This window comes from Dermacentor andersoni, chromosome 6 (assembly GCF_023375885.2).
Source record: "Dermacentor andersoni chromosome 6, qqDerAnde1_hic_scaffold, whole genome shotgun sequence".
Classification (NCBI taxonomy): domain Eukaryota; kingdom Metazoa; phylum Arthropoda; class Arachnida; order Ixodida; family Ixodidae; genus Dermacentor; species Dermacentor andersoni.
Window position 1 is genome coordinate 29,580,365 of NC_092819.1, and position 23,644 is coordinate 29,604,008.

Below are 23,644 nucleotides of genomic sequence, written 5' to 3' on the forward strand. Positions count from 1 at the left end.
ATTGATTTGTTGTTTATACGTGCACTGCTACATCACTCTAAACTGGAGGGCGGAAGTTGATATGGAAGCGCAATTTTTAATAAAGGGGCACTAAAGACATTCAAATCCCGGACCGCAGAATTCTCCGCCGGAAAATACCAGAAAAAAAACCGTGTGTTGAGAAAATTGCACAAACAGGCCTGGAGTGCGGCCTGATCCCGGGGACCAGAACCGGTAACGCACTCTCTCACCAGAGCAGGATTGGCCACCCTGGTGCAGTACTTGGCCACAACCTCCTATATGAACACAACAATCAAACCCCGGCCCTCAGTCCCCAGCAGCTGCGAAGCAACTGACCACGGCGGCGGTCAGACCTGCGACGCTGCAGAGGGTGCTAAGAATGCCTGGCTCCGGACAGGCCGCCATTGGAATATGAACCTGGCAACGTTTAACGCTAGAACGTTATCTAGTGAGGCGAGTCTAGCAGTGCTATTGGAGGAATTAGAGGGCAGTAAATGGGATATAATAGGGCTCAGTGAAGTTAGGAGGCCAAAAGAAGCATATACAGTACTAAAAAGCGGGCACGTCTTGTGCTACCGGGGCTTAGCAGAGAGACGAGAACTAGGAGTCGGATTCCTGATTAATAAGAATATAGCTGGTAACATACAGGAATTCTATAGCATTAACAAGAGGGTGGCATGTCTTGTTGTGAAACTTAATAAGAGGTACAAAATGAAGGTTATACAGGTCTACGTCCCTACATCTAGTCATGATGACCAGGAAGTCGAAAGCTTCTATGAAGACGTGGAATCGGCGATGGGTAAAGTCAAAACAAAATACAGTATACTGATGGGCGATTTCAATGCCAGGGTAGGCAAGAAGCAGGCCGGAGACAAGTCAGTGGGGGAATATGGCATAGGCTCTAGGAATAGCAGAGGAGAGTTATTAGTAGAGTTTGCAGAACAGAATAATATGCGGATAATGAATACCTTTTTCCGCAAGCGGGTTAGCCGAAAGTGGACATGGAGGAGCCCGAATGGTGAGACTAGAAATGAAATCGACTTTATACTCTGCGCGAACCCCGGCATCATACAAGATGTAGACGTGCTCGGCAAGGTGCGCTGCAGTGACCATAGGATGGTAAGAACTCGAATTAGCCTTGACTTGAGGAGGGAACGGAAGAAACTGGTACATAAGAAACCAATCAATGAGTTAGCAGTAAGAGGGAAACTAGAGGAATTCCGGATCAAGCTACAGAACAGGTATTCGGCTTTAACCCAGGAAGAGGACCATAGTGTTGAAGCAATGAATGACAATCTTATGGGCATCATTAAGGAGTGCGCAATAGAAGTCGGTGGTAACGCCGTTAAACAGGAAACCAGTAAGCTATCGCAGGAGACGAAAGATCTGATCAAGAAACGCCAATGTATGAAAGCCTCTAACCCTACAGCTAGAATAGAACTGGCAGAACTTTCTAAGTTAATCAACAAGCGTAAGACAGCGGACATAAGGAACTATAATATGGATAGAATTGAACAGGCTCTCAGGAACGGAGGAAGCCTAAAAGCAGTACAGAAGAAACTAGGAATAGGCAAGAATCAGATGTGTGCGTTAAGAGACAAAGCCAGCAATATCGTTACTAATATGGATGAGATAGTTCAAGTGGCTGAATAGTTTTATAGAGATTTATACAGTACCAGTAACACCCACGACGATAAGGTGAGAGAGAATAGTCTAGAGGAACTTGAAATCCCACAAGTAACACCGGAAGAGGTAAAGAACGCCTTGGGAGCTATGCAAAGGGGGAAGGCAGCTGGGGAGGATCAGGTAACAGCAGATTTGTTGAAGGATGGTGGGAACACTGTCCTAGAAAGGTTGGCCGCCCTATATACACAATGCCTCATGACCTCGAACGTACCGGAATCTTGGAAGAACGCTAACATAATCCTAATCCATAAGAAAGGGGACGCCAAAGACTTGAAAAATTATAGACCGATCAGCTTACTGTCCGTTGCCTACAGAGTATTTACTAAGGTAATCGCAAATAGAATCAGGAATACCTTAGACTTCTGTCAACCAAAGGACCAGGCAGGATTCCGTAAAGGATACTCAACAATAGACCATATTCACACTATCAATCAGGTGATAGAGAAATGTGCGGAATATAACCAACCCTTATATATAGCCTTCATTGATTACGAAAAAGCATTTGATTCAGTCGAAACCTCAGCAGTCATGGAGGCACTACGGAATCAGGGTGTAGATGAGCCATATGTAAAAATACTGGAAGCTATCTATAGCGGTTCCACAGCCACCGTAATCCTCCACAAAGAAAGCAACAAAATCCCAATAAAGAAAGGCGTCAGACAGGGAGATACGATATCTCCAATGCTATTCACAGCGTGTTTACAGGAGGTATTCAGAGACCTGGAGTGGGAAGAATTGGGGATAAAAGTTGATGGAGAATACCTTAGCAACTTGCGATTCGCTGATGATATTGCCTTGCTTAGTAACTCAGGAGACCAATTGCAATGCATGCTCACTGACCTGGAGAGGCAAAGCAGAAGGGTGGGTCTGAAAATTAATCTACAGAAAACTAAAGTAATGTTTAACAGTCTCGGAAGAGAACAGCAGTTTACGATAGGTAGCGAGGCACTGGAAGTGGTAAGGGAATACATCTACTTAGGGCAGGTAGTGACCACGGATCCGGATCATGAGACTGAAATAACCAGAAGAATAAGAATGGGCTGGGGGGCGTTTGGCAGGCATTCTCAAGTCATGAACAGCAGGTTGCCACTATCCCTCAAGAGGAAAGTGTATAACAGCTGTGTCTTACCAGTACTCACCTACGGGGCAGAAATCTGGAGGCTTACGAAAAGGGTTCTGCTGAAATTGAGGACGACGCAACGAGCCATGGAAAGAAGAATGATAGGTGTAACGTTAAGGGATAAGAAAAGAGCAGATTGGGTGAGGGAACAAACGCGGGTAAATGACATCTTAGTTGAAATCAAGAAAAAGAAATGGGCATGTGCCGGACATGTAATGAGGAGGGAAGATAACCGATGGTCATTAAGGGTTACGGACTGGATTCCAAGGGAAGGAAAGCGTAGTAGGGGGCGGCAGAAAGTTAGGTGGGCGGATGACATTAAGACGTTTGCAGGGACAACATGGCCACAATTAGTACATGACCGGGGTAGTTGGAGAAGTATGGGAGAGGCCTTTGCCCTGCAGTGGGCGTAACTAGGCTGATGATGATGATGATGAAAGTCAAACATTTACTTAATCTAAATTGATAGATTAGTGCTCGAGAGTCTCTAAGGTTTCAATATTATTGTGAACAGAGCCTTAATAATCGAGAAATTGAGGTAAATGCACGATATGATTAGAGACTACCCCGGGACATTCAAGTACTTGCCTGATGACGAAAGCACTCCTCAGTTAAATTCTGTCACTAGTACTCAATCACTCGTTGCAAACATCATCCTTGTGTTGTATAATAAGATGAAATGAAACGCTACTTGTCCGTTTCTATTCCACTTTTAGAAGAAAGAACTAATTTAGATTACCCTTCACAATGACGCGCGCGGTTGAAATGTTTCGTTTTCGCTCGACTCCGAGCCGCCCACGCTTTCGCACTTCAGTAGTTTCGTTATGGCGTAGTGCAACGTTGGTTTTGCTGGTTCAAGAACTCGCACAACTGCAACTGGCACAGAATTCAACATTTTGCTAAGTACGATTCGTTTGTATCCAGAAGTACGTTTATGTTTACGCGGCGAAACGTGGTCGCCTGATAAAGATAAGTACACGTGTCAATATAGCATTTTTTTACATCCGCAAATAATATACATTCACTACACCAGTCGTTGCAGATTTTCTCGCTCGCGCCCGCTTTTACTTGCGCCTGCGCAGAAACGTCGAGCGCCGCGAGAAATGCCGCTCCCTGCTGTACCTATTAGAAATTGTAAAAATGCGACCAGGCGTAGGTGTCCAGCATAGGGGAAACGTATTCGTTCGCTATCCAGTCGCGGCGAGTCGGACTTCCGCGATTTGTCGCGCGCCAATCGGCATGTTTTGTGGATAGCAACTCGGCTAGCAGGCATTAGTTTGTGAAATGTGCAATGAATACCCTTGTGAGCCTTTACACTACTATGTTGACGTTCCTTTGTCCCAAGAGCACGGTTGAGAACACACAGTATACGTAAGAACAGCCAGACTCGAGTGTCACGTCGAAGGCACGCTGATACAAAGGCACTACGTGAATCACCGAAAGAATACGTGAATCGGCTTCAAAATTTTCACCGACCGCGGTATTACTTGGGAACAAAAGCTGAATATTCTCGCAGCCTGGTAATCGGACTTCCAGCCTGAACGAATACATGCGAACAACAGCAGTTTTAGTAGCTACGGTTATAGACTTCGCGGAAGTTTAACGTCTTCTCAGATACCGCGATTCGTAAACGTTTCATGCCAACTGAATATAATTTTTTAGCTTGTGCTACAACGGCACAAGCCAAGCGTGAACACAAATACTCAATGAATGCAAAATTACACAAATAAAGGACGCAAGACACACACATGAAACGAATTTTTTTTTCTGTGAACAAGGCGCCACATATTTTGTACATCAGAAAATCTTTCGCGGCAGTGGCACCACGAATGCAACCGGCAATTGTGCATAGAATGCATATACATCCAGACAGTTGTACGACAGGCGAGACGCTCATTTTTGTTCAGGTGTGATGTAACCCGATGCAAAGCGCCACAGTACGTGAATTCAAAGTAGCTGTTAGCACCTAGCCAACAAGCCTTCCATGTCAAGACAACTTCAGGCTCTTCAAGCATAGTTTCTTAATATTACCAAGAGGGAAAACTGGCACTGCGACGCTGTTGTATGCATGGTAACGCCACCCACGCCCGGTTGTGGCGACTTCGGATTGGCGTCGTTCTCCAGAACCAGAAAACCTTGAAGGTGCGCTTGATTAGCACCGTTCCGTCTGTCACAATGGCCCATTTTCTTCTCAAACAGCACGGGAAAAGCTATTTTCCTTTATTTTACATTACGCAACATGTTTTGCTCAATCATTAGGACTTGTGCTAGGATGTACAATTATGAGACGTAAGAACTATCGGTGAGCCGCTAAAGTTGCAGGACAGATGATGAGGTCTGCGCTCGCTTGGTGACTATTTGTCGTCTGTTCTTGCTTTCCATCGCTTGATTATGCACTGCAGGTGAGTAAACTTTACAAGAAACAAAAACCACTTAGAAAGACTTCATTTCAAGAAATCGATCTGTGCAGCCATATCCACGTTTCAGGCCAAGGCTCGCTCAACGCAAGCAAACGAGCCTTGCACACACACCTATATACAGTCGTTTTCATAATGGCACAGCGTCCGTTAGGATACTCGCATAGACGGTGGCACCAAATTTTCCCTTTAGGTAATACTGCAAGAAATGCTACGCCACACCAACATCATAAAGAAAGCAGGCAAATAAGAAAACCGTAGGCTTGGAAGCTTATTTTTTCTTCTCGAGGTCATTTATCACCTGCGTACCGCAGCCTCATGAACATAACTTCAAGGATAGTTTTCCTTGAAATGATCTTTTGGCGAACGTCAGAATCAACGAGCAGCCCAAACTATTTTCACTTGACGGTAAAAACTACGTCGTAGCTCATGTTTATTCCTTGACGCTATCGTCTAGGCATGAGTCGCCACAACACCGGAGTTTTCAGCGCCGCGTTCATTAATGTGCGTAAATATCGGTAGCAGCAGAGTCATATTTGGAAAAAAAGTCTATCGAGGCTTAGCTCTACGCCTTTGACTTTCTTGAGACTTTGGAAACTGGAAGTTTTAAGTGGTCGGGAGATGGCACCAGAACGAAGAAGGGCTCGTCATTCCGCAGTGGTCTTTTCTGAAAGCCTCATTCATAAAATATTCGTTATTTGAATTGAATTCTGGGGTTTTACGCGCTAAAAACCCGATCTTATTATGACGCACGCCGTAGTCGGGGGGGCACCGGATTAATTTTGACCATCAGAGTATCTTTAACATGGCCGGGACACAGGCGTATTTGCGTTACGCCCCCATCGAAATGCGGTCGCCGCGGCCGGAATTTGAACCTGCGACCTAGTGCTTAGCAGCGCACTCCATAGCCGCTAAGCCACCGCAACAGTTTAAAATATTAGTCGATCACTACCCTTCTTACAGTTCCAGTTTACTTTTATGACAGGAACATAGAATTTTCGCTCAACACTGTGGAAGTGTTCTGCAAGTGTCCACCGAGGAGACTGCCCATTCCGGCTGCTGCTGAAGCGCCGACTGGCTGGACTGGGGCACGCGAGAACGAGGCAGGCACCTCCAGCCTGCCTCGTTCTCAATCACACTGCTCCAGCCTGTCAGCGACGGCGGTAAATGGACGTCCACTAGTTCAACACTCGCAACACAGCCTCCCGCCCTTTCGACTGTGCTTTTCAAAACGGCGACGAAGCCACTTGGGCTTACTATACAACTGGGCCTTCATAACTTTTCCATGCCTTTCAAAAAAAAAATTATGGGGTTTTACGTGCCAAAACCACTTTCTGATTATGAGGCACGCCGTAGTGGAGGACTGCGGAAATTTCGACCACCTGGGGTTCTTTAACGTGCACCTAAATCTAAGTACACGGGTGTTTTCGCATTTCGCCCTCATCGAAATGCGGCTGCCGTGGCCGGGATTCGATCCCGCGACCTCGTGCTCAGCAGCCTAACACCATAGCCACTGAGCAACCACGGCGGGTATGCCTTTCAAGAAAGCTTGTTTCGAGCCAATATGAGACGCAGCAGTCTGCATAAAGCACAATTCCATAAGTTCAGCGCCACGACCCACATCAAGTAGACCATTTATTGCGTGCCTGTTCCACAAGCTCTCTTCCTACCTGTACATATCTGCATACCTCCGAGGTCAATGCTTCTACACTATCAGTACGTGCAGGATCAACAGACGACACTATATGCCTGTGTTTTCTTCCGCATAATTTACCAATGCACGACAACGGCGTCCAGCTCACAAAAAAGTTCAATTAAGGGCTATTTCTGTAATAAGTTTACCGCGCGTCGTGCGATTCCTTAAATTTGCCTCCAGCACACCGCTTCCTGACAAGCGCACGCGATGCGAACGGGAAAAGGGGCAACACGAGAGCAAAGACCGCGTAATTAAACTTTCGTGCAGTTTACGTGAACTAGGCAAGTTCGGGCAGAGTTCCTCAATAGTATTTGTCGCGTCGGACAGAGCCACCTCAGGCTGGATGGTGAATTCACTTCTACTGTTTTGCGGAAGTAATCTAGAATTACGTCACAGCGGAAGAGGAGATCCGAGGCTTGAAAAGGATGAACTGGTTATACCATTCACGTTGCGCCTCACGAGTTGGCAACAGCGCGTCGCCATCACCACGGTTAATATTTCTCCTGCGGTCCATCTTGCGCGAAACTGTGCCAACGTCATAGGACTCTTTAATGCTAAGTAACACGGAAGGGAGTTCTAGTCCAAAATTCTACTCTTCTAGAGTTCCCGGTTCCTACAATGCTCGACGATATTTTCGGTGCAAGAAGTCCTGGGAAGGTTTTCTCCTTCGGCATTGCGCTGCTGCGCTATGGCGCCTATGAGCTAGCTACCAGCTCTAGTTTCCACTGCCTCGATCGGTACCACTAAACGGGTGTGGTGAGAATTTACGTAAGCACTCCTATCAGCCTTCTTGTCACTATAAATTTTTTTCACTATTTACTCATGACAATGCAACTTGTCTCAAGACATCCTTCGATGAAGCCGGCAGATACACAAGCGCACAGCCGTCAGAATCTATAAGGCACAGCCGTCAAACAGTCGGTAAGCGTGACGCACAAAGACTCATTCAATGAAAAAAAAAAAAAAGCAGATTGGTGCTGTGACGGAACTGTCCCAGGTATAAGCTTGCCTTGCGAAATCGTGGAAACCCAGTCCAGAGAAGCCCCAGATTTAGGTATTTTACTTTCTTTTTCTCAGCTTACAGACCAACTTATCACTCGGCGTACGTCTGCCTTCCTATACAATGGCTACAAGCTGTAAATATCAGGGGAAGTTAAGTGCAGCTGTTCCTTATACACGCATATATTTGTTATATTCAGGAGACAGTATAATGGCCTGAAATTGGCAACCAATTGGCAAAGGCCAGCTTCAACCAGCAGAAAATGCTTAGCCTTGAAATTGTGCAAGGACCACAACACGTACTACACTTGACTCAGGGAAGACTGCACAGATATAATGGACTTATCTGTTACAAAGGGGACATTTCCGCCAATGAGGAATGCACTATTCACAACCTGATGCAAAACACTAGTAAAGGTACTCCAAAACTGGGTTCAAATTCTATGCTTCTGAAGCACCCAAACTTAACAATTCCCATCACAGCATTTGTTACACCTGTAGCAAGAAAAACGGCCGAAAGAAGCATAATAGGAAATGAACCTTTAAGTTATGGTGAACATAGTACACCAAAGAATACATAAATAACAGAAAGCTGTGACTCCTTGCCACAAACTATTAACGCGAGTTACACTGCGCCGTAAAACAAAACACATAGTGCATAAAGAAATAAATAGAAGGGATGCGTTTTCAATGCTCAGGAAGGTAGGGGAACATCAGTTTAGAGTGACAGAATTTGTCATTTCTTACCAATTAAAACATGCCAACAAACAATTTCGCACATTGTGGGTCTGGTGTCGACAAAGTGTGAAGCAATCATTTGCCAAGAATAAACAAGTGTAATTCATTAAAACCTGCTGGTTGTGTTAGATATTGCACAACTGCTGTACAGGAAAAAGCAAGAGGTTACAATGTCACGTATATTATTCAATAAAGTGGAGTATGGGTGGTGCTGATCTGCAGAAATTAAATTTGGTTTGTTTGCTACAGAAAATTGTTTAGTTGGAACAAGTAACTTCAAACATTTGTTTTTTCACTTGCACATTGAATACAAAAATGAGACATGGGTTGTTCTGAACAATAGCTTGGGTTAAAAAATATTACCAGAAATTCAAAGAAAATTAGTTTATCGGCGTATGTACTCATGTTCTTTTTATTCTACAGATAACACATAGACCTATTTTTTAGCTAAGAAACTATAAGCATAACTTCGGCACCACACCTTCCATCTTGGAGGATACACAACTTTGTCTTTGAGATCTTAATACTGCTAGAAAAGGAAGCTCTAAGACTGTTTCATACAAAGACCTCCCACACTTTAATAAGTTTTCTCCTTTTGTGGCATAACAAGTGCACTAAAACAAGTATTACCTAATTTTAAGGATAAAAGATAGACATCCAACAGATCTATCCTATCTCAGATCATCCCATCTGCCTGGTAGGGAACAGTCGATTGAAAGACTGAGAAAACCCCGACCAATATTTTATTTTAAATCCCACTGCTTCAAAGCCAGACCGGCTCCTTCATGGGCAAGAAGCTGTAGCAGTGCTTCTATGCCTTTGTCATGGCTAGACAGGCGTGTGGAAAGCTTGCGCTTAATACAACCATCAGAGGCAGCCTTTTGTTTGCAGTCGCGGCACATTTGATAAAAACAAAGGACAACAACAACTCATTTTCCTGCTCTATATTTCCAAGATTTGCACAAGGCCACCGCAAGCCTGCCTAACCACCACAAATACATATAAGCACTGCTTTACTCCTTGCCATCTCACCCCTGAAGGACGAGCTGGTCTGACTCCTAACGTCATTTTTTTAAATAAAAGTTTGGTTGTAGTTTTTGCAGTCTTTTACTTAGTCACTCAGTTTTGCATGTTCCCAAAACATACTTTTTTCTAGCTGCTCTAGGAAGCCTTTCACCCCCAGATTCACCATAAGTTTAGTTAGATCCCATTAAATGCTCAACTTTTAAATGCAACTTCATGAAGCGTAATCTTGCAGCCCAGAGCTATGTTTTCGTCTCACTTCTGTCACAAACATGCCCCCTATCACAAGATAGACTCATCTCAGTCCTTGCTACCAATAACAAAAAGTAGAGTCATTTTGCTGGTGTAAGCCCAGCCATTTTCTATGAATATACACGTTTTCATTAGAACCTCATTATTGTTCAAATGCTTCCCTCTATGTAAGAAATAAAAGTTTTTTGTGAAACACCCCTTTTTTGGCAGCAGCTCAGCCAAGCATGTATATTACACATAACAAGCCATTTTAAAATTAATTACTGCTGCAGTCCCGCCAAGATACAATACCATCAAACCACCATCAAACAAGGCAGCATAAAAATCAAGTTACATTGCAGATGCATTTGGAAACTGGTGTGTCAAAATGTGATGCTTACAGTACAAAACGATGTCACCAATGAACAAATGCGATATTTTGGCAGCATGGCCTTAGAAACAATTTGTGTTCTCCGAAGACATAAGAAAATTTGCAATTAGGGATGTTACAGTATGAAAGACTTCAACATATAAGGTAGTCACATCTTACTGTTGCCTGAAGTATGTACATATCACCACAGCACAGAATTTACGAAAACCCATGTTATCTGACTTAAGTGTTAAACTGCTATACCACCCCTGCAGTGTCATTTAAGCAAACGAAATATTCTTTTATGAAACAGAAAAGACTGAACATGCTGATAAACTGCAAACATCTAACCATAATGCCAAATACCTGTCACACTGTCATTGAGGTGGCTATTCTTAGCATGACAAAATAACAGTACATCAACAGACTATATAATGCTACAATGAAAAATAGAATAATGTGTTGGTGGGAAGCACTGGCACAGCAGCCTGGTGTTATATTCTAGTTTCTCAGTACTTAAATGACAGGCAATAATCACCTATCACAATAGGTCTAATGCAACAAGAAAACACTCTGCACTTACGTGTGCACGTAAGATATATCACACTTAACAATTTTTGGTTTCACCGGTGCACAGAACTATAACATGGATGCTCCTGCTATGACCAGATAATCACACTAGGGACCTTCCATGCAGCTCACAAGTTGAAGGCACTCCTTAGTTAAAGCAGAAATTTGACTCTGCCCAACTGAAGACATCACCATCAAGATAATTCATAAGAAAGCACAACTACAGAGCTCCAAATACACTCGCTTGCATACATTTCTAACAAAGAAATTAACTGTGAAGGTAACACAAGATAGCTTGTCATTTCTTGTTCAAATGTATGGTATCACTGCCAAGAAAATGGCTTTTCAGCAGTCAAACTTTAACTGCAATTCTCGATGCAACTCCAAGCAACTCACAACATTGACAAAAAAAGTTCACTGTATCACTAACACTAGTGATAAACTGCACCTCCTAAATGCTCATTATTGCAGCAAACCACAACATTATGTCATGTGAAGACAAACAAAAAAATCAGTGACAAAAGTTTTCTCAGTTAAGAAGTAATCTCCGAAAGTCAGTTTCGCTTTCAGCTTTGCTGCCTGTAAAGAGGTGAGCTTTAAAAAATGAAATCCTGGTTTGCACATCACTTTTCGGTTTTCAAATGGAGTGGCACTAAGTACCATAGCGACCCTGGCCTTTCCAACAATATTCGGGGTGCGAGGTACCTCATATCACTTTTATCCACAGGCTGCACAGTTTCGAGGCTGAATCCATTCTCCTTCAATTTCTTCAAAAGTGTTATTTCCCACTCTTCATTGGTCACTGTAGATCCATTCATGCTGCCCTCAGGAAACAATGACGAAGAATCTGGAAAAGTAATGCAGTTTTTGCAATTCCAGCCAGAAGGCTCTTCACTTGTTCCCAATGTCCAATGCTGTATAGCCCAACCATGGTTCTTTGTAAATGCGTCGAGCTGTGCTGCACTAAAAGTGTCTGTCTTGGGCGGCATTGCACAAGTCAAGTTGTATCGGCACAACACACTCAAGACAGCAAAGCTTGAGATGAATGGAGTTTGAGATCTTTGATTTGGCTCCACCAAGCTGTCCAGTTTCAAGTCTGGCTTCTGCTTCCACAGAAAACTGTATGCCAGCTGTCGAACATTCAAGTACACAGGCTCTGAGTAACCATCGTAAAGCTTCAAGAAGAGAAGTACTTCTGCTAGTGGCACTGTGGTAAGGTCTGCCCAGACAAGAAGATCATCAAGACGAAAGTCAGAGAGGCGTTTCCAAAAGAGGTGCTGCAGCATGTCTTCTGCTGTTGCTGTTGAGTTATTGCGGTTGTTCAGGGGTAGGTACACAATCTTAGTGTACTCCTCTTGACCACCAAAAGTGCGTTCTATGTCGGCTAACAAACGGTTAGTTTTGTCCGCAATGACAAACACATCTACAATTGGCCGTAAGTAAGCAATTTGAAGCCGCAGAAAGTCTAGTTGCGCTGGTCCAGTCACTGTGGAAATGCTGAGGAGCCTCCTAGGTTTTGCTCGACGCCGGACCCAGGCACCCTGCCTTGTTCCCGCTTCCAGGAAGCTTGAATTCCACACGACCTGTGCAAATTTTGTGGCAAGATTATGGCTTGAGTGCTAAATTTTCTTTTTAACTTCATGCAGCTGATTCAAGTGAGCATACTACAAGGTTTTAACATTACTGCATTGAACACACTTAAACTTAAGACATTAAAGCTTCACCGTTTCCTACATTCACCAAACAGACAGACAGACAAAACTTCAGTTACAAGGTCCTGAGAAGCTTTGCCCTAGGACATTCCCCAAAGCTAAATAGACATTACTTTTGCAACCTCTTTACTTTGCGTCACTTTCAGCCTTCATTGCTCCACAAATAAACAGAACATGCAATGGTCCTACTAAAACTCAATGGCTAAATTGCATACTTATACCCATGTAACCCACAAATAGAACTCTTCAGAAGCCTGGACACCTAGGAAATAAAATACTGAAATTCCTCTTCATTAAGCATTGGAGAAGAAGCTAGAAACATAAGTAGTCGTGTTCTTGAAAACTTGTTCACTGTCTATTTTACACTATGGAAAAGCTATGGCCGAACATGTGACTATGGTAGTAGCTGTGCACAACCACACGTAAGGCCTGCAATCATCCACTGCCCAATCATCACCAACAAAATTTATGTCAACACAAAAAATGAGTGCTGCTAACTCTGCTTCAAAATACATATATGCTCCTTTGTTTCATTTACAGACACAAATTTAACAGCTGCAAATTTTAGGGAAACTAGAGTTTTGCGTCCCTTGATATTGTCTTCCCCGCATGGCTCTCACGTCTCCTGTAATCCGGCTTTACCACGTAGCATGTGCGGCGCCGGTGGTTTCACAGTATTACAAGATAAAGCGTCATGATGATGGTGATGTTTATTGGCATCCCCTTTGAAATGGGGCGGGGAGAAATAAACACCTAGCCTGCTTGAGTTAATCAGGTTTTACTACACCTATCGCTACCTAGCTTTTTGCTTATCTGATCTCAATCTTAATCTTTCGTTTTTAAGACCTATTTCACTATATCTTACCATTGCCTACGCTTGCAATGACTAGTTCTACGATCTCATCCCTGCTTTTTTCCCACCAATACTCTAATTGTCTCTTATCTTGACTGCTGACCAGCTAATCCTTCAACCTCCTTTGAATCCCAACACTTCTGGAAGGCGGACACTCCCTAATGGTCTCGCTGGGTGAATATCTATGTATTCCTATATGATGTGCCGAGTCATTCCGAGCTTTTGTTGCAGCACACATGCCTCATCCTGTGGCGCACATTTGCTCCGGTATGTTTTTTGCCCTCAGGCAGTTACCTCAGGTCTTATACAGTAAGGCAATGCCCTTTTTGCTATCCTACAGATTCTCCCTCCTGATTTCTTTCTTGCCGTTCTTAAAAATCTCCATGGTATTTTTTTGTTTCCATCGTTTTGCATCCAAAGTACTGTCTATTTTTATCACTTCCATTTTAAGACCCCTCCCCCCCCCCCCCCCCACTTGTCTAACACTCTTGTTTGCCAACTTCCTGTACCTTTACCTTCAACCCGTGTCCACGCTCGTGAGGTACAGATATTGGGCACTTTAGTCAGCCATTTCTTTTTATCCATGTTGCTTAGTCTTTCTTGATAACTAATGTTGTTTTGCACTTCTCTAACTTCAAAATAAGCCCCACCCATGTCACCTTGCAATGCTTCATTTGTGGTTTTACTGTGGACCCCCAAAGTCAGCTCTCCCACCGCCCTCTGGCTAATCTCCAACCCCAACGATATTTATTTATAGCACAGAATTGCATTCGCGAACGTTAATGCTGGCACCATTAGTCATTTCCAGATTCCTTGCACCACCTCATATTTATTAGAGCACTTTGAGGCTACATGTTTCATTATTGCTGCATTCTGCCTCCCTTTCAGTTTTCTATTATCTTGACACAAGCCTGAGTGGGTCGTTCCCTCATTTGTGTATACACCCAGACATTTATGTTGCTTGACTATGGGTATGACTTCCTGTTGAATTAATAGCACGTCAACACTCAGTCCGATTGTTCTGCTGCTAGCACCACCTGACGGTGGGGATATCCAGGTGCGAGAGGCACGGACCTATCTTTGGCTGCGGAAGCTCGGCGCTTGCGGATGGACCGCGCGCACACTCGGCGGGGCGCTACACGGGACCATCTCGCGGACGCCTTCCCGTTCACTCCTATGCGCCTCCGTTCGCGACACTGCACCCACGAGCGATTCAGCTTTTGTTGCTTTGGCAAGGGTGAACATGCATTTGCTCGATATCCTTGGGCGCTGAGGTAGTCTTCGTCGATTTGCCAGTGCCCATCGGCATGTTCCATTAATTGTAATTTGGCTAGCTTGCTTACTGTACAAAATGTGCAATGAATATAATTCGGTTTGTATTATCTACTGTGTTGTCGTTCCTTTGTCCCAAGAGCATGCCCGAGACCCAACAAAATACACGTGCTTTCAAACTGCGCATATGCGCTCTACAGTAACCAAGGAAATAATTCGACCTCACCTGCGGAATCCCACAATCAGTACCATAGTAGGCATTGGCACATAGACACCTTCCAGCCTTCTCAGAGTCGGCAAGCGGCAGTGTTCCCTGGCGGAAGCACCACTTGCCAACTGGATTGCCAGCTGATGGGAGTGGATAGTAGTGTGTGCCCATGTCCGCGTTCTCGAGCAGTGGCAAGTGGAAGATGTCCATGGCAATGTCTCGGTACGAAGCATCACGGTCATGGCCGCTGCCGCCACAGTGTTGGCACAGCTCAGTCCAGAGCCCGCCACCACGTCCCACCCGAGACACGGTACCCGAATTGATGGCGGCAAGCAGCAGTATGACAACGTTGAAAGCGATGAAACAGACCAAGATGACCCGGATACGGCGTGCACTGCAGCACCAGGTCGGCATGCTAAATTCTGACAGGTGCTGTCGCTTTCCACCAGCAATGGCCTCCGAGCTGTATTGTGAATGCCCTGAAAACAAATAATAACTTGTGTATGGTCAAGCCAGCTGTGTCAATGTTGAATTTTTACAAGAGATAGAGAAATGAGCTAGAAATCACATGAAGCAGACTCACCACATCATGAGCACAAGCAACAGCCCGTCATAACTGTGCAAGTTAAAATGAGTGCTCAAGAGAAGTATTTCGTTAAAGACAGGAGATGGGGAGCTCAGACATTAGCAGGAAAATGGCTTTGTATTCACAGTTTAAAAGAAATGTGGCGGTATTCATTAAAAACTGAACACAAAACTAATTAAGTAATCCTGCTCTAAATATACCATGGAAGATATTACGGGTTTAGTTTTTGATCACTTTAGTTTTTGATAACAGAACTTTCGTATACTAAAAAGAAAGCACAGTCGGTTTCATTTTGTTGTCGACAATTAGCTACGTACACGTTGGGTTAGAAACATGACATAGGACATAGAAACCATGAAAACATATATTTGTTTCAATATAATTTTACCATTCTGTCACAGGAGCCCATTACAGTCAGTTCTCCACAGATCTTGCAAGACTTGAAACGACGACGCGTAATAAAGTCATTGCAGTTGCATTAAAACTGTTTGCATAATGTGTTTGCATAATGTTTGCATAATGCCTGAGCAAATATTTCGCAAACAAGCGCGAATCTCATTAGTGCGTAAGCCGAATCTGGAAAGTAGTTTCAGAGAAAAACAAAATTAAGCAGACTCAACTCCAGTGGACATCTATGTAATGCGAAACATACTTGGTTCGGTTACGGAGGGTGGTTGTTATGAATGAAGCGTTGTGCAGTGAACGGTTACTGCTTTTAGGCATGCGTATCCATGTGGACCTCTCTTTCTCTCTCTCTCTGTGCGAGTGTGTACATGTGCGTGCGCTTGTGTTTCAGAGACGCGCAATGTGCGTCTATAAAAGTAGACGTTTACTTTGCACTCAAGTTGTGCAGAAAGTAAAAAAAAAAAGTCTACAGTATTCTCGCGGTAACCCCAGTATCAAAAATGCGACCTCACATCTAGAACAAGAGGTCCCACCCTTTGATGCAAAACAGCTTGTCATGAGGCGAAATTATGTCATGGTTACTTATACAGTTCTACGCACTTTGTTTCGGAGTTTCTTTCTCTTTGCTGGTTGGTTTACTTTAGACTGCACTATCTTCCGGATTGGCCCACAAAAGCGGCCAGATACACAGCTAAAATTTGGTTAGCTCGGATAAGAACACTTCGCTAAAAGGCCGAAGCTTCGGAGCAACACGATACTGCTTTATTCCACCTCCTGCCAAGTCAAAAATCCCGCAACTAAAGAGAAATGCAACGTAAACGTTTTAAATCGAAATGCCATTGTTATTGTTTGGAGCAAGTGGAGAACTCCCCCTTGTACTACCTACACACTCAGGTTCTCATGCATTCTACCATTTATAACCATGCCTTTTCGCGCACTGCATTGTATTTTTTTTCTTTCCTGCATTTTTAAGCATTAGCGTTAGGAGTGTCACGGTGAAGAAAAGCGTAAGTGTGGGACGCCGGTCACGTGGTAGAGTAAGGCTACATGGCAGCGGTGTGAGTGTGCGAGTTTCTCTCGAATTTATAAATGCGAGAGAAATGCAATCTAGGGTATACCATAGATTGACAAAGAATACCTTTTTCTTACGCTCGACCGCATGCACCGCTTCCGATGCTTCAACAATAGTCACACAAGCGATTGCGCGCCACGCAAGCGCAAGTAGTGCTTTTACGCAATTCCCGCCACCAATCGGGGCTGCCTTGGACACTACGAGACTGAGTCGCCGCCTACGATCGAGTCCACGCAGAGCCGCGCGGTGTTTGAGACGAACGTCCGAGCCAGCTACCGCGAATCCCGAAGGCTGAAATAACCCAGCGTTTTACCCAGCGTGAACTGACGGCGCCATCTGTAGAACGACGAAGCAAGGTTGCGAAGCTGGCGCTTCCGCGCGACAACGTCGGATGGCGCTCGTGCTCGGACTGCTCTAGGTGGCGGAAATGGAAAAGCAACCGGCTACGAGTAAAACTAATCAATGCATGATAACTCAAAGGGAAGCTCTATTCGAAGCGAGGTCGGGATGCCTTAGAACGCGTAGTTATCAAGCGAGGTACACCAAGGAAGGAGAAGCACGTGCCTAGTGCGGTAGAGCTATGGAAACGATAGAACACGTTCCATTAAAATGTGAAGATAACTACCCGGCTGTCGGTTTAGGCTGCGCTGGATTTCTTCAAGCACTTGGGTTCAGGGACAGCAGGTGGAAAGTAAATATGTGCCCAACAGAGATTAGTACACACCGGTCAGGTGGTGTAGCGCAAGCAAATTCTCTCTAAGTGCGCTGACGTCACCGCACGCTCACGTAGTCCAGTAGAACCTTTAAAAGGATGAGTTCTACCAGTTTACGAACACAATTCTTTAAACATTTTAGTAGCACTCCATCAACAATTCGCCATCGACTTGGATTGGAACTGTGATTTCAAATAAAGAGTTTGATTCCTGAGTATGTCATGTATCGGCATTAATGTGTGTTAGAAAACTTATCAAGAACTCTCAAGTTACTTCCCATCCTAAATATTTGAGTATATATATATATATATATATATATATATATATATATATATATATATATAGTCAAGGGAAGCCGTGCATCGCGAAGAGCCGGCAACAGAGGCAGTCCTTGTGTAGCGGCGGTCCGTGAACTTGGGTTCATTTCATGCCTTAATATGTCAGTCACAATTTTTGCAGGCAACTACTTCACACGTCTTTACTGCAGTGCTCCATATTTTTGACACTGGGTCAGATAAAACCAAGTTGCATTTCCGACAGCTGCGCGCGCAGAAGCGGTAACAGTTTCGTATTCCTGCTCTTTCGCCGAGGCAACGTGCGGCGCGCCGCCGATAGCGCCATCTCGTTTCTCCAGAGCAAACTGCTTCGCGAGAAGGGTCAATACACGCGTATTAAATTATTTACAAACCCGAGACCTAATCCATTGCTCCTTTCGGAATTTTATAACAAGCTTCCTCACAGCAAATTTCTCCCCTTTTCCCTCTGTAGATGTAGTCACACATCATTGACGGTGCTGCACAGTATACTGTCTGCAATCAAATAGAACACCTAATTAGCATTCAAACCGACGTAACTTCTACGTGCCGTCAACCTCAGAGAAAAGTGCGCGTCAGTTGTGAACATAATTTACACAGTGCGATGCCTATTTGGGGAGTGTTCCCAGGTAACTCCTAATTAGAGAAATAAAGCATAAAAAGGAAAGAAACATCCACTGTTAGTAACACGAAAGGGAAGTTTTCACGGACAAACTCGAAGTACGAGGAAACGCAAGGAACAAGTTAAGATGCCCGAACTGACTCTCCGCACCAACATTCATTACAAGCGCCTAACTTTACCGCTACATTCGGCTAACGTCTTACCGATGCTTAGTAAGCCTTCCTCGAGCTGAGAAACTCACAAAAGTGCATCCCTTTACATCCATTCAGCTCAGAACCCTGTTTAACACGAGCCAGAATCGAGCGAACGCGTACGTGTATCGGCCATTAGAGGCAGCAACAAAGATTCCAGGCGCGCCTTTGCAGGTATAATGCGCAGCGGTCGTTCTCTAACGACTCACAAACATTCTCTCTCGTGCCGCCGTGCACTCTCCACCAGCCTATTCTCGCTATTTCAACGTATTCTTTCCCCTCCACCTTGCGGGCCTATTTTGATACCGAAGGCCGCGCTCACAACGCCGCGCCATGCGGTAGGCCATATAAGCGGCGGAAGACGGACGCTCTGCCTCGTACAGACGTTCCCACACTTGCGTCTAGAGCGCCACAGCGGTGCTGTGTAGCTCCAAGCCTAACAAAGCGACCTATACATTACCTCCGAGATCGGGCGGCACGCGCCGAACATTTCGGAGGTCGTGTTTTCTGTTGCTGCTCGGTACGAGAGAAAAGGCTGAAGAAAAGCGTCAGCCGCACAGACACAGAATACAGCTCAATTCACGCTCAGCTTCGCAGCGACTGTCAGGGTTATACCGCTTGTTTCAACATGCATGCGCCATTCAAGAAAATATAAAGAGGAAATCAGCGGCACGCATGTAATACCATTGCAGGCTCGATGCGATCCCTTTTAAAATTGCGTGATACTACACAATAAATTGGAATTTAGCACAGCGAAAGCTCACTGAATTCGCTTTCTTTAAGTGCCAGCGTAAAGGTGCTTCGCAATGGGAAGTCACCCACAGGGGTGCCAGACGAAATCGAAGGCCAGGCACCAGTTACAACATAAGCATGCTCAAAAGGGGTGCCATCGAATACACTGGTGCCCCAAGTATACAAATCATTGGCTCACGTAGCACGAACGATTTTGTTAGTACAGTGCAATGCCAATACATTTCGCGCGTACCTAGGGCAGCTATACCTAGCGTGACTGCATTGTACATGGATTAGGCTTAATCTTGAATTCTTCAATGAACTAAAATTTGCTCATTTAAATTGTTCGTGCACCGCTGTAAAGCATGCATGCTACAACATACATGTCACGAAAATTTCGCCGCAGACGGCGCGAATAAGCATCTGCCGAAAAAAAATGCGTCCTTAAGAGCCTACAGCGCGCTTACCTTGAGAAGTTTTCCAAAGCTGAAACGCGCGGCCCGAACCTGTCCAAACCAAAATCAGGGAACGGAAGATTGCAAAACAAAAATAGTGCCAATGGCGAAAACACGGCAAATCAAGTGCTAACACCTAGGTCGCAACTACCCAACTTTTTCCAAAAATAGATGTTCTCTGGAACATGGCACGGCAGACGATCAACTTACGCCTTCACTCTGCCCATAAAGTCCGAGGTCCTTCCCCTTTCTCTGTAATCTCGTTGCCCCAAGTTTGTTCTTACAAGCGAAAATTCCCCAATCAGTGGTCACGCTGTAATCTCGTGCTTCATTCGAAACGTTGATATGTGCTCCCTACGACAAGAGATCGCCGGTCAGGAGTCAAAGTTCGTGTTCGCGTGCACTTTTCATGATTTCGTACAGTTTGCCTAGTGCTGATAGGCCTTCCACCAAACCTCTGGCACCCCACGCCGTAGGGCGGCCCAATGTATGTACAGAAAGATAACGACAGAAAACGCTACACAGAAGATAGAAAAGAAAACAAATGAAATTAATATCCACGTCAGTCTTACATCCTGCATCGTGAGGCAGCGGTGTTGCCCTGAAGAAAACGCTACACGGAAGATAGAAAAGAAAACAAATGAAATTAATATCCACGTCAGTCTTACATCCTGCACAGTACATCGTGAGGCAGCGGTGTTGCCCTGAATCAATGCTGCTCTCTCTATCTGAACGTTAGTCGTGTTTTCCACTGTTCAATACGCTTTTCCTGACCTCAATGTTAGTTGCTGCCTACTAAGTTTCAGTACTTTGGTGAGCAGTAAAAGGAGTCATTGACAGTGTTTTTTTTTTTCAGTAACATTAAGCTGCGGTTCAGTACTTGAAAGTGCGTGCCAAGCACTCTCGAACAATACAAGAAAGGACAGCGGCATTCTTGTCTTATCTTACCTCTGCTGTCCGCCAGTATAACTGTTATACTAGCTCCATGAGAAGGTGATTCAGCAGAAAAAGCAACCTTTCGGGAAACAGCATATAATCTTTATGAATACTCCTGTTAGCAGCCATAGGTACGGCAGAAATTTAAAAAAATTGAGAAAAAGAAAAAAAAAAAGACGAGAAAGCAGCCAACCCTATAGGCTGTCGGCACCATGAAAAAATTTCAATGGAGTACTCTCAAGTTGGAAGCAGAGATTCGCATTAAAAATGTGCGCTCCTCTTTCCCAAAATAATACCTGTTGCCGGCGCTACGTCTGTACTATATACACTTCCTGTACTTTCTCGTACTTGGTTTCCTGTTTAGCAAACAACGCCGCGGAATCTATGCAAGTATACACTGTAAACCAATCTGCCCCCCTAAGTGTACTTTCTAAAAAAAATTATGGGGTTTTACGTGCCAAAACCACTTTCTGATTATGAGGCACGCCGAAGTGGAAGACTCCGGAAATTTCGACCACCTGGGGTTCTTTAACGTGCACCTGAATCTAAGTACACGGGTGTTTTCGCATTTCGCCCCCATCGAAATGCGGTCGCCGTGGCCGGGATTCGATCCCGCGACCTCGTGCTCAGCAGCCCAACACCATAGCCACTGAGCAACCACGGCGGGTTAAGTGTACTTTCTGCCTGTAACTACAAGTCTACCAACTCTTAATAATAATAATAATAATAATAATAATAATAATAATAATAATAATAATAATAATAATAATAATAATAATAATAATAATAATAACTCTACCCTAACTCCTAATAACTCTTACACTCTAACGGGTATAGAGATAACTTTAGACTGAGTTGCACCTTTAATAATCCTTAAGGGTGCAAATCAGTTTACAGTGTGAAGCGCGGTCACAGTCTGGCTCGCAGTGTATTCGCTTTATATCTGCGACGCTTTCTAAGGAATAACTAGAACATGCGCACGTAAGCTTACTTCAAATCACGCATCATTTGTGCACCTCTGTGTTTGCAGTATGCGACCTACAGTGTTTTGGTGGCGAGCGCAAGCGGTGCGCTGTGGGCGCTGGTCGCCGACCCGTCCGCTGTTCGGTGCTGAATATTATGTTCAGATATGCGACGCCTTCCGTGCAATAATTAGGCCATACTTTGCGACAGAAAAGTAGGAGATTTAGCATTCACATCGGATTAAATGACGCAGAGCTTATGAAACGAAGATCGAGAGATCTTCGTTTTAGAAGTGAAGCATATTTTGTGTGTGTGTGTGTGTGTGTGTGTGTAGGAGGGTGTCGGAATGCGTGCGGTGAAAGAAGTAAAAAAATTATGGGGTTTTACGTGCCAAAACCACTCTCTGATTATGAGGCACGCCGTAGTGGAGGACTCCGGAAATTTCGACCACCTGGGGTTCTTTAACGTGCACCTAAATCTAAGTACACGGGTGTTTTCGCATTTCGCCCCCATCAAAATGCGGCCGCCGTGGCCGGGATTCGATCCCGCGACCTCGTGCTCAGCAGCCCAACACCATAGCCACTGAGCAACCACGGCGGGTGTGAAAGAAGTAGTGGGGGCGTCTGAATATTACAAACTTTCGAATAACGAATCGAACACTGTCCTATTCGTTTCGGTGTTCGCATGGAATAGTCAATATTCTAATTGGTTCGCGAATCAAATATTGAATGTTAAAAGATCCGAATTTTTTAAAATAGTTTTCGCATATTCACGTCGTCGTCTGCACACTATCGAACAAAATTGCAGCAAAAATGCGATAAGGTTTATTCCATCTATAGTGGATATAATGTACTACGGCACGCTGCGTCGCCCAGACAGCCAGACCCAGATTTTTCAGACTATGAACACAGTCATTCGCAACAGAATGTATTTTGCGTGCGTGCGTGCGTTTAAGACCCGCCATTAGCAGTGGGTAGTGCTTGGTACATGTGCCCTTTGTAGATGCAGCAGACAGCACGCATTTCTGATTTGGTCGCGAATGTATACACAGATACTAACCATGCCACCAAGGCTGCCTTTCTAAGTTTCATATGATAATCCACGACCACTTATGTCCAAAGAACACCGAGCGAGCGAACGAACTGCTTAATTGTTCCTAATGTTCTCTCTGTGCTTAAAACAAAGCATGTTCTATAATGTGCAGTGTAATGATAGGAATTTTCTAATGTTGTGAATATCAAATTGTTTGATATTATCGATGAGAAAGGCTGTAGAATGTCCGGAAAGTTTTCGAAAAATACTCGATATTTGACTCGACTCGCTTCTGACACTATTGGATTCGTATTCGATTCGGCATGAAAAAACTACTATTCGCACGAAGCCCTGCTTTGTGGCGTTGCTCCTGCTATGCATGAAATGTAGCATAAGCGCGCAGAATGTGCAGACGCGAAAGAAAGAAAGAAAGAGAGCAAGCAAACAAAGGAATAAAGTCGTCTGCGCTAGCCGGATGCACCGCGCCACGAATGGGCGGTTGTCGAGCGGCCACTAGATTCTGAAAAGCCTTCCTCTCTCGTTAGTTTCGCGAAAGAGCATTCAAACAGGGACAGGCGGGGTGAGTACGTGGGTTTGGAAGTCGGGGCGTTCGTTATAATCGTGAAGGGAGCGTTCTTCCGAGAGAACGTTTAGTTTCGTTTATATATACCACCTCCCAAAAGGCATATATGTGCTTGCGAATATATACAACGAAGAGGCCTGTTTCC

At 44.5% G+C, this 23,644-nt stretch overlaps 1 protein-coding gene across 2 annotated transcripts in view; it reads right to left on the reverse strand.

Moving 5' to 3' along the window:
* Positions 1 to 4,555: 4,555 nt before the first annotated feature.
* LOC126521456 (beta-1,4-mannosyl-glycoprotein 4-beta-N-acetylglucosaminyltransferase-like) overlaps positions 4,556 to 23,644 on the reverse strand; it is a 32,745-nt gene continuing 13,656 nt past the window's right edge. For both annotated transcript variants that reach the window (XM_055066026.2, XM_050170159.3), the window contains exons 2-3: positions 14,914 to 15,374; positions 4,556 to 12,433 (exon numbers count right to left, since the gene is read on the reverse strand). In XM_055066026.2, coding sequence (XP_054922001.1) covers positions 11,474 to 12,433; positions 14,914 to 15,309 — 1,356 coding nt within the window. In that variant the 5' untranslated portion in view covers positions 15,310 to 15,374 and the 3' untranslated portion in view covers positions 4,556 to 11,473. The remainder of the gene's footprint in view (positions 12,434 to 14,913; positions 15,375 to 23,644) is intronic.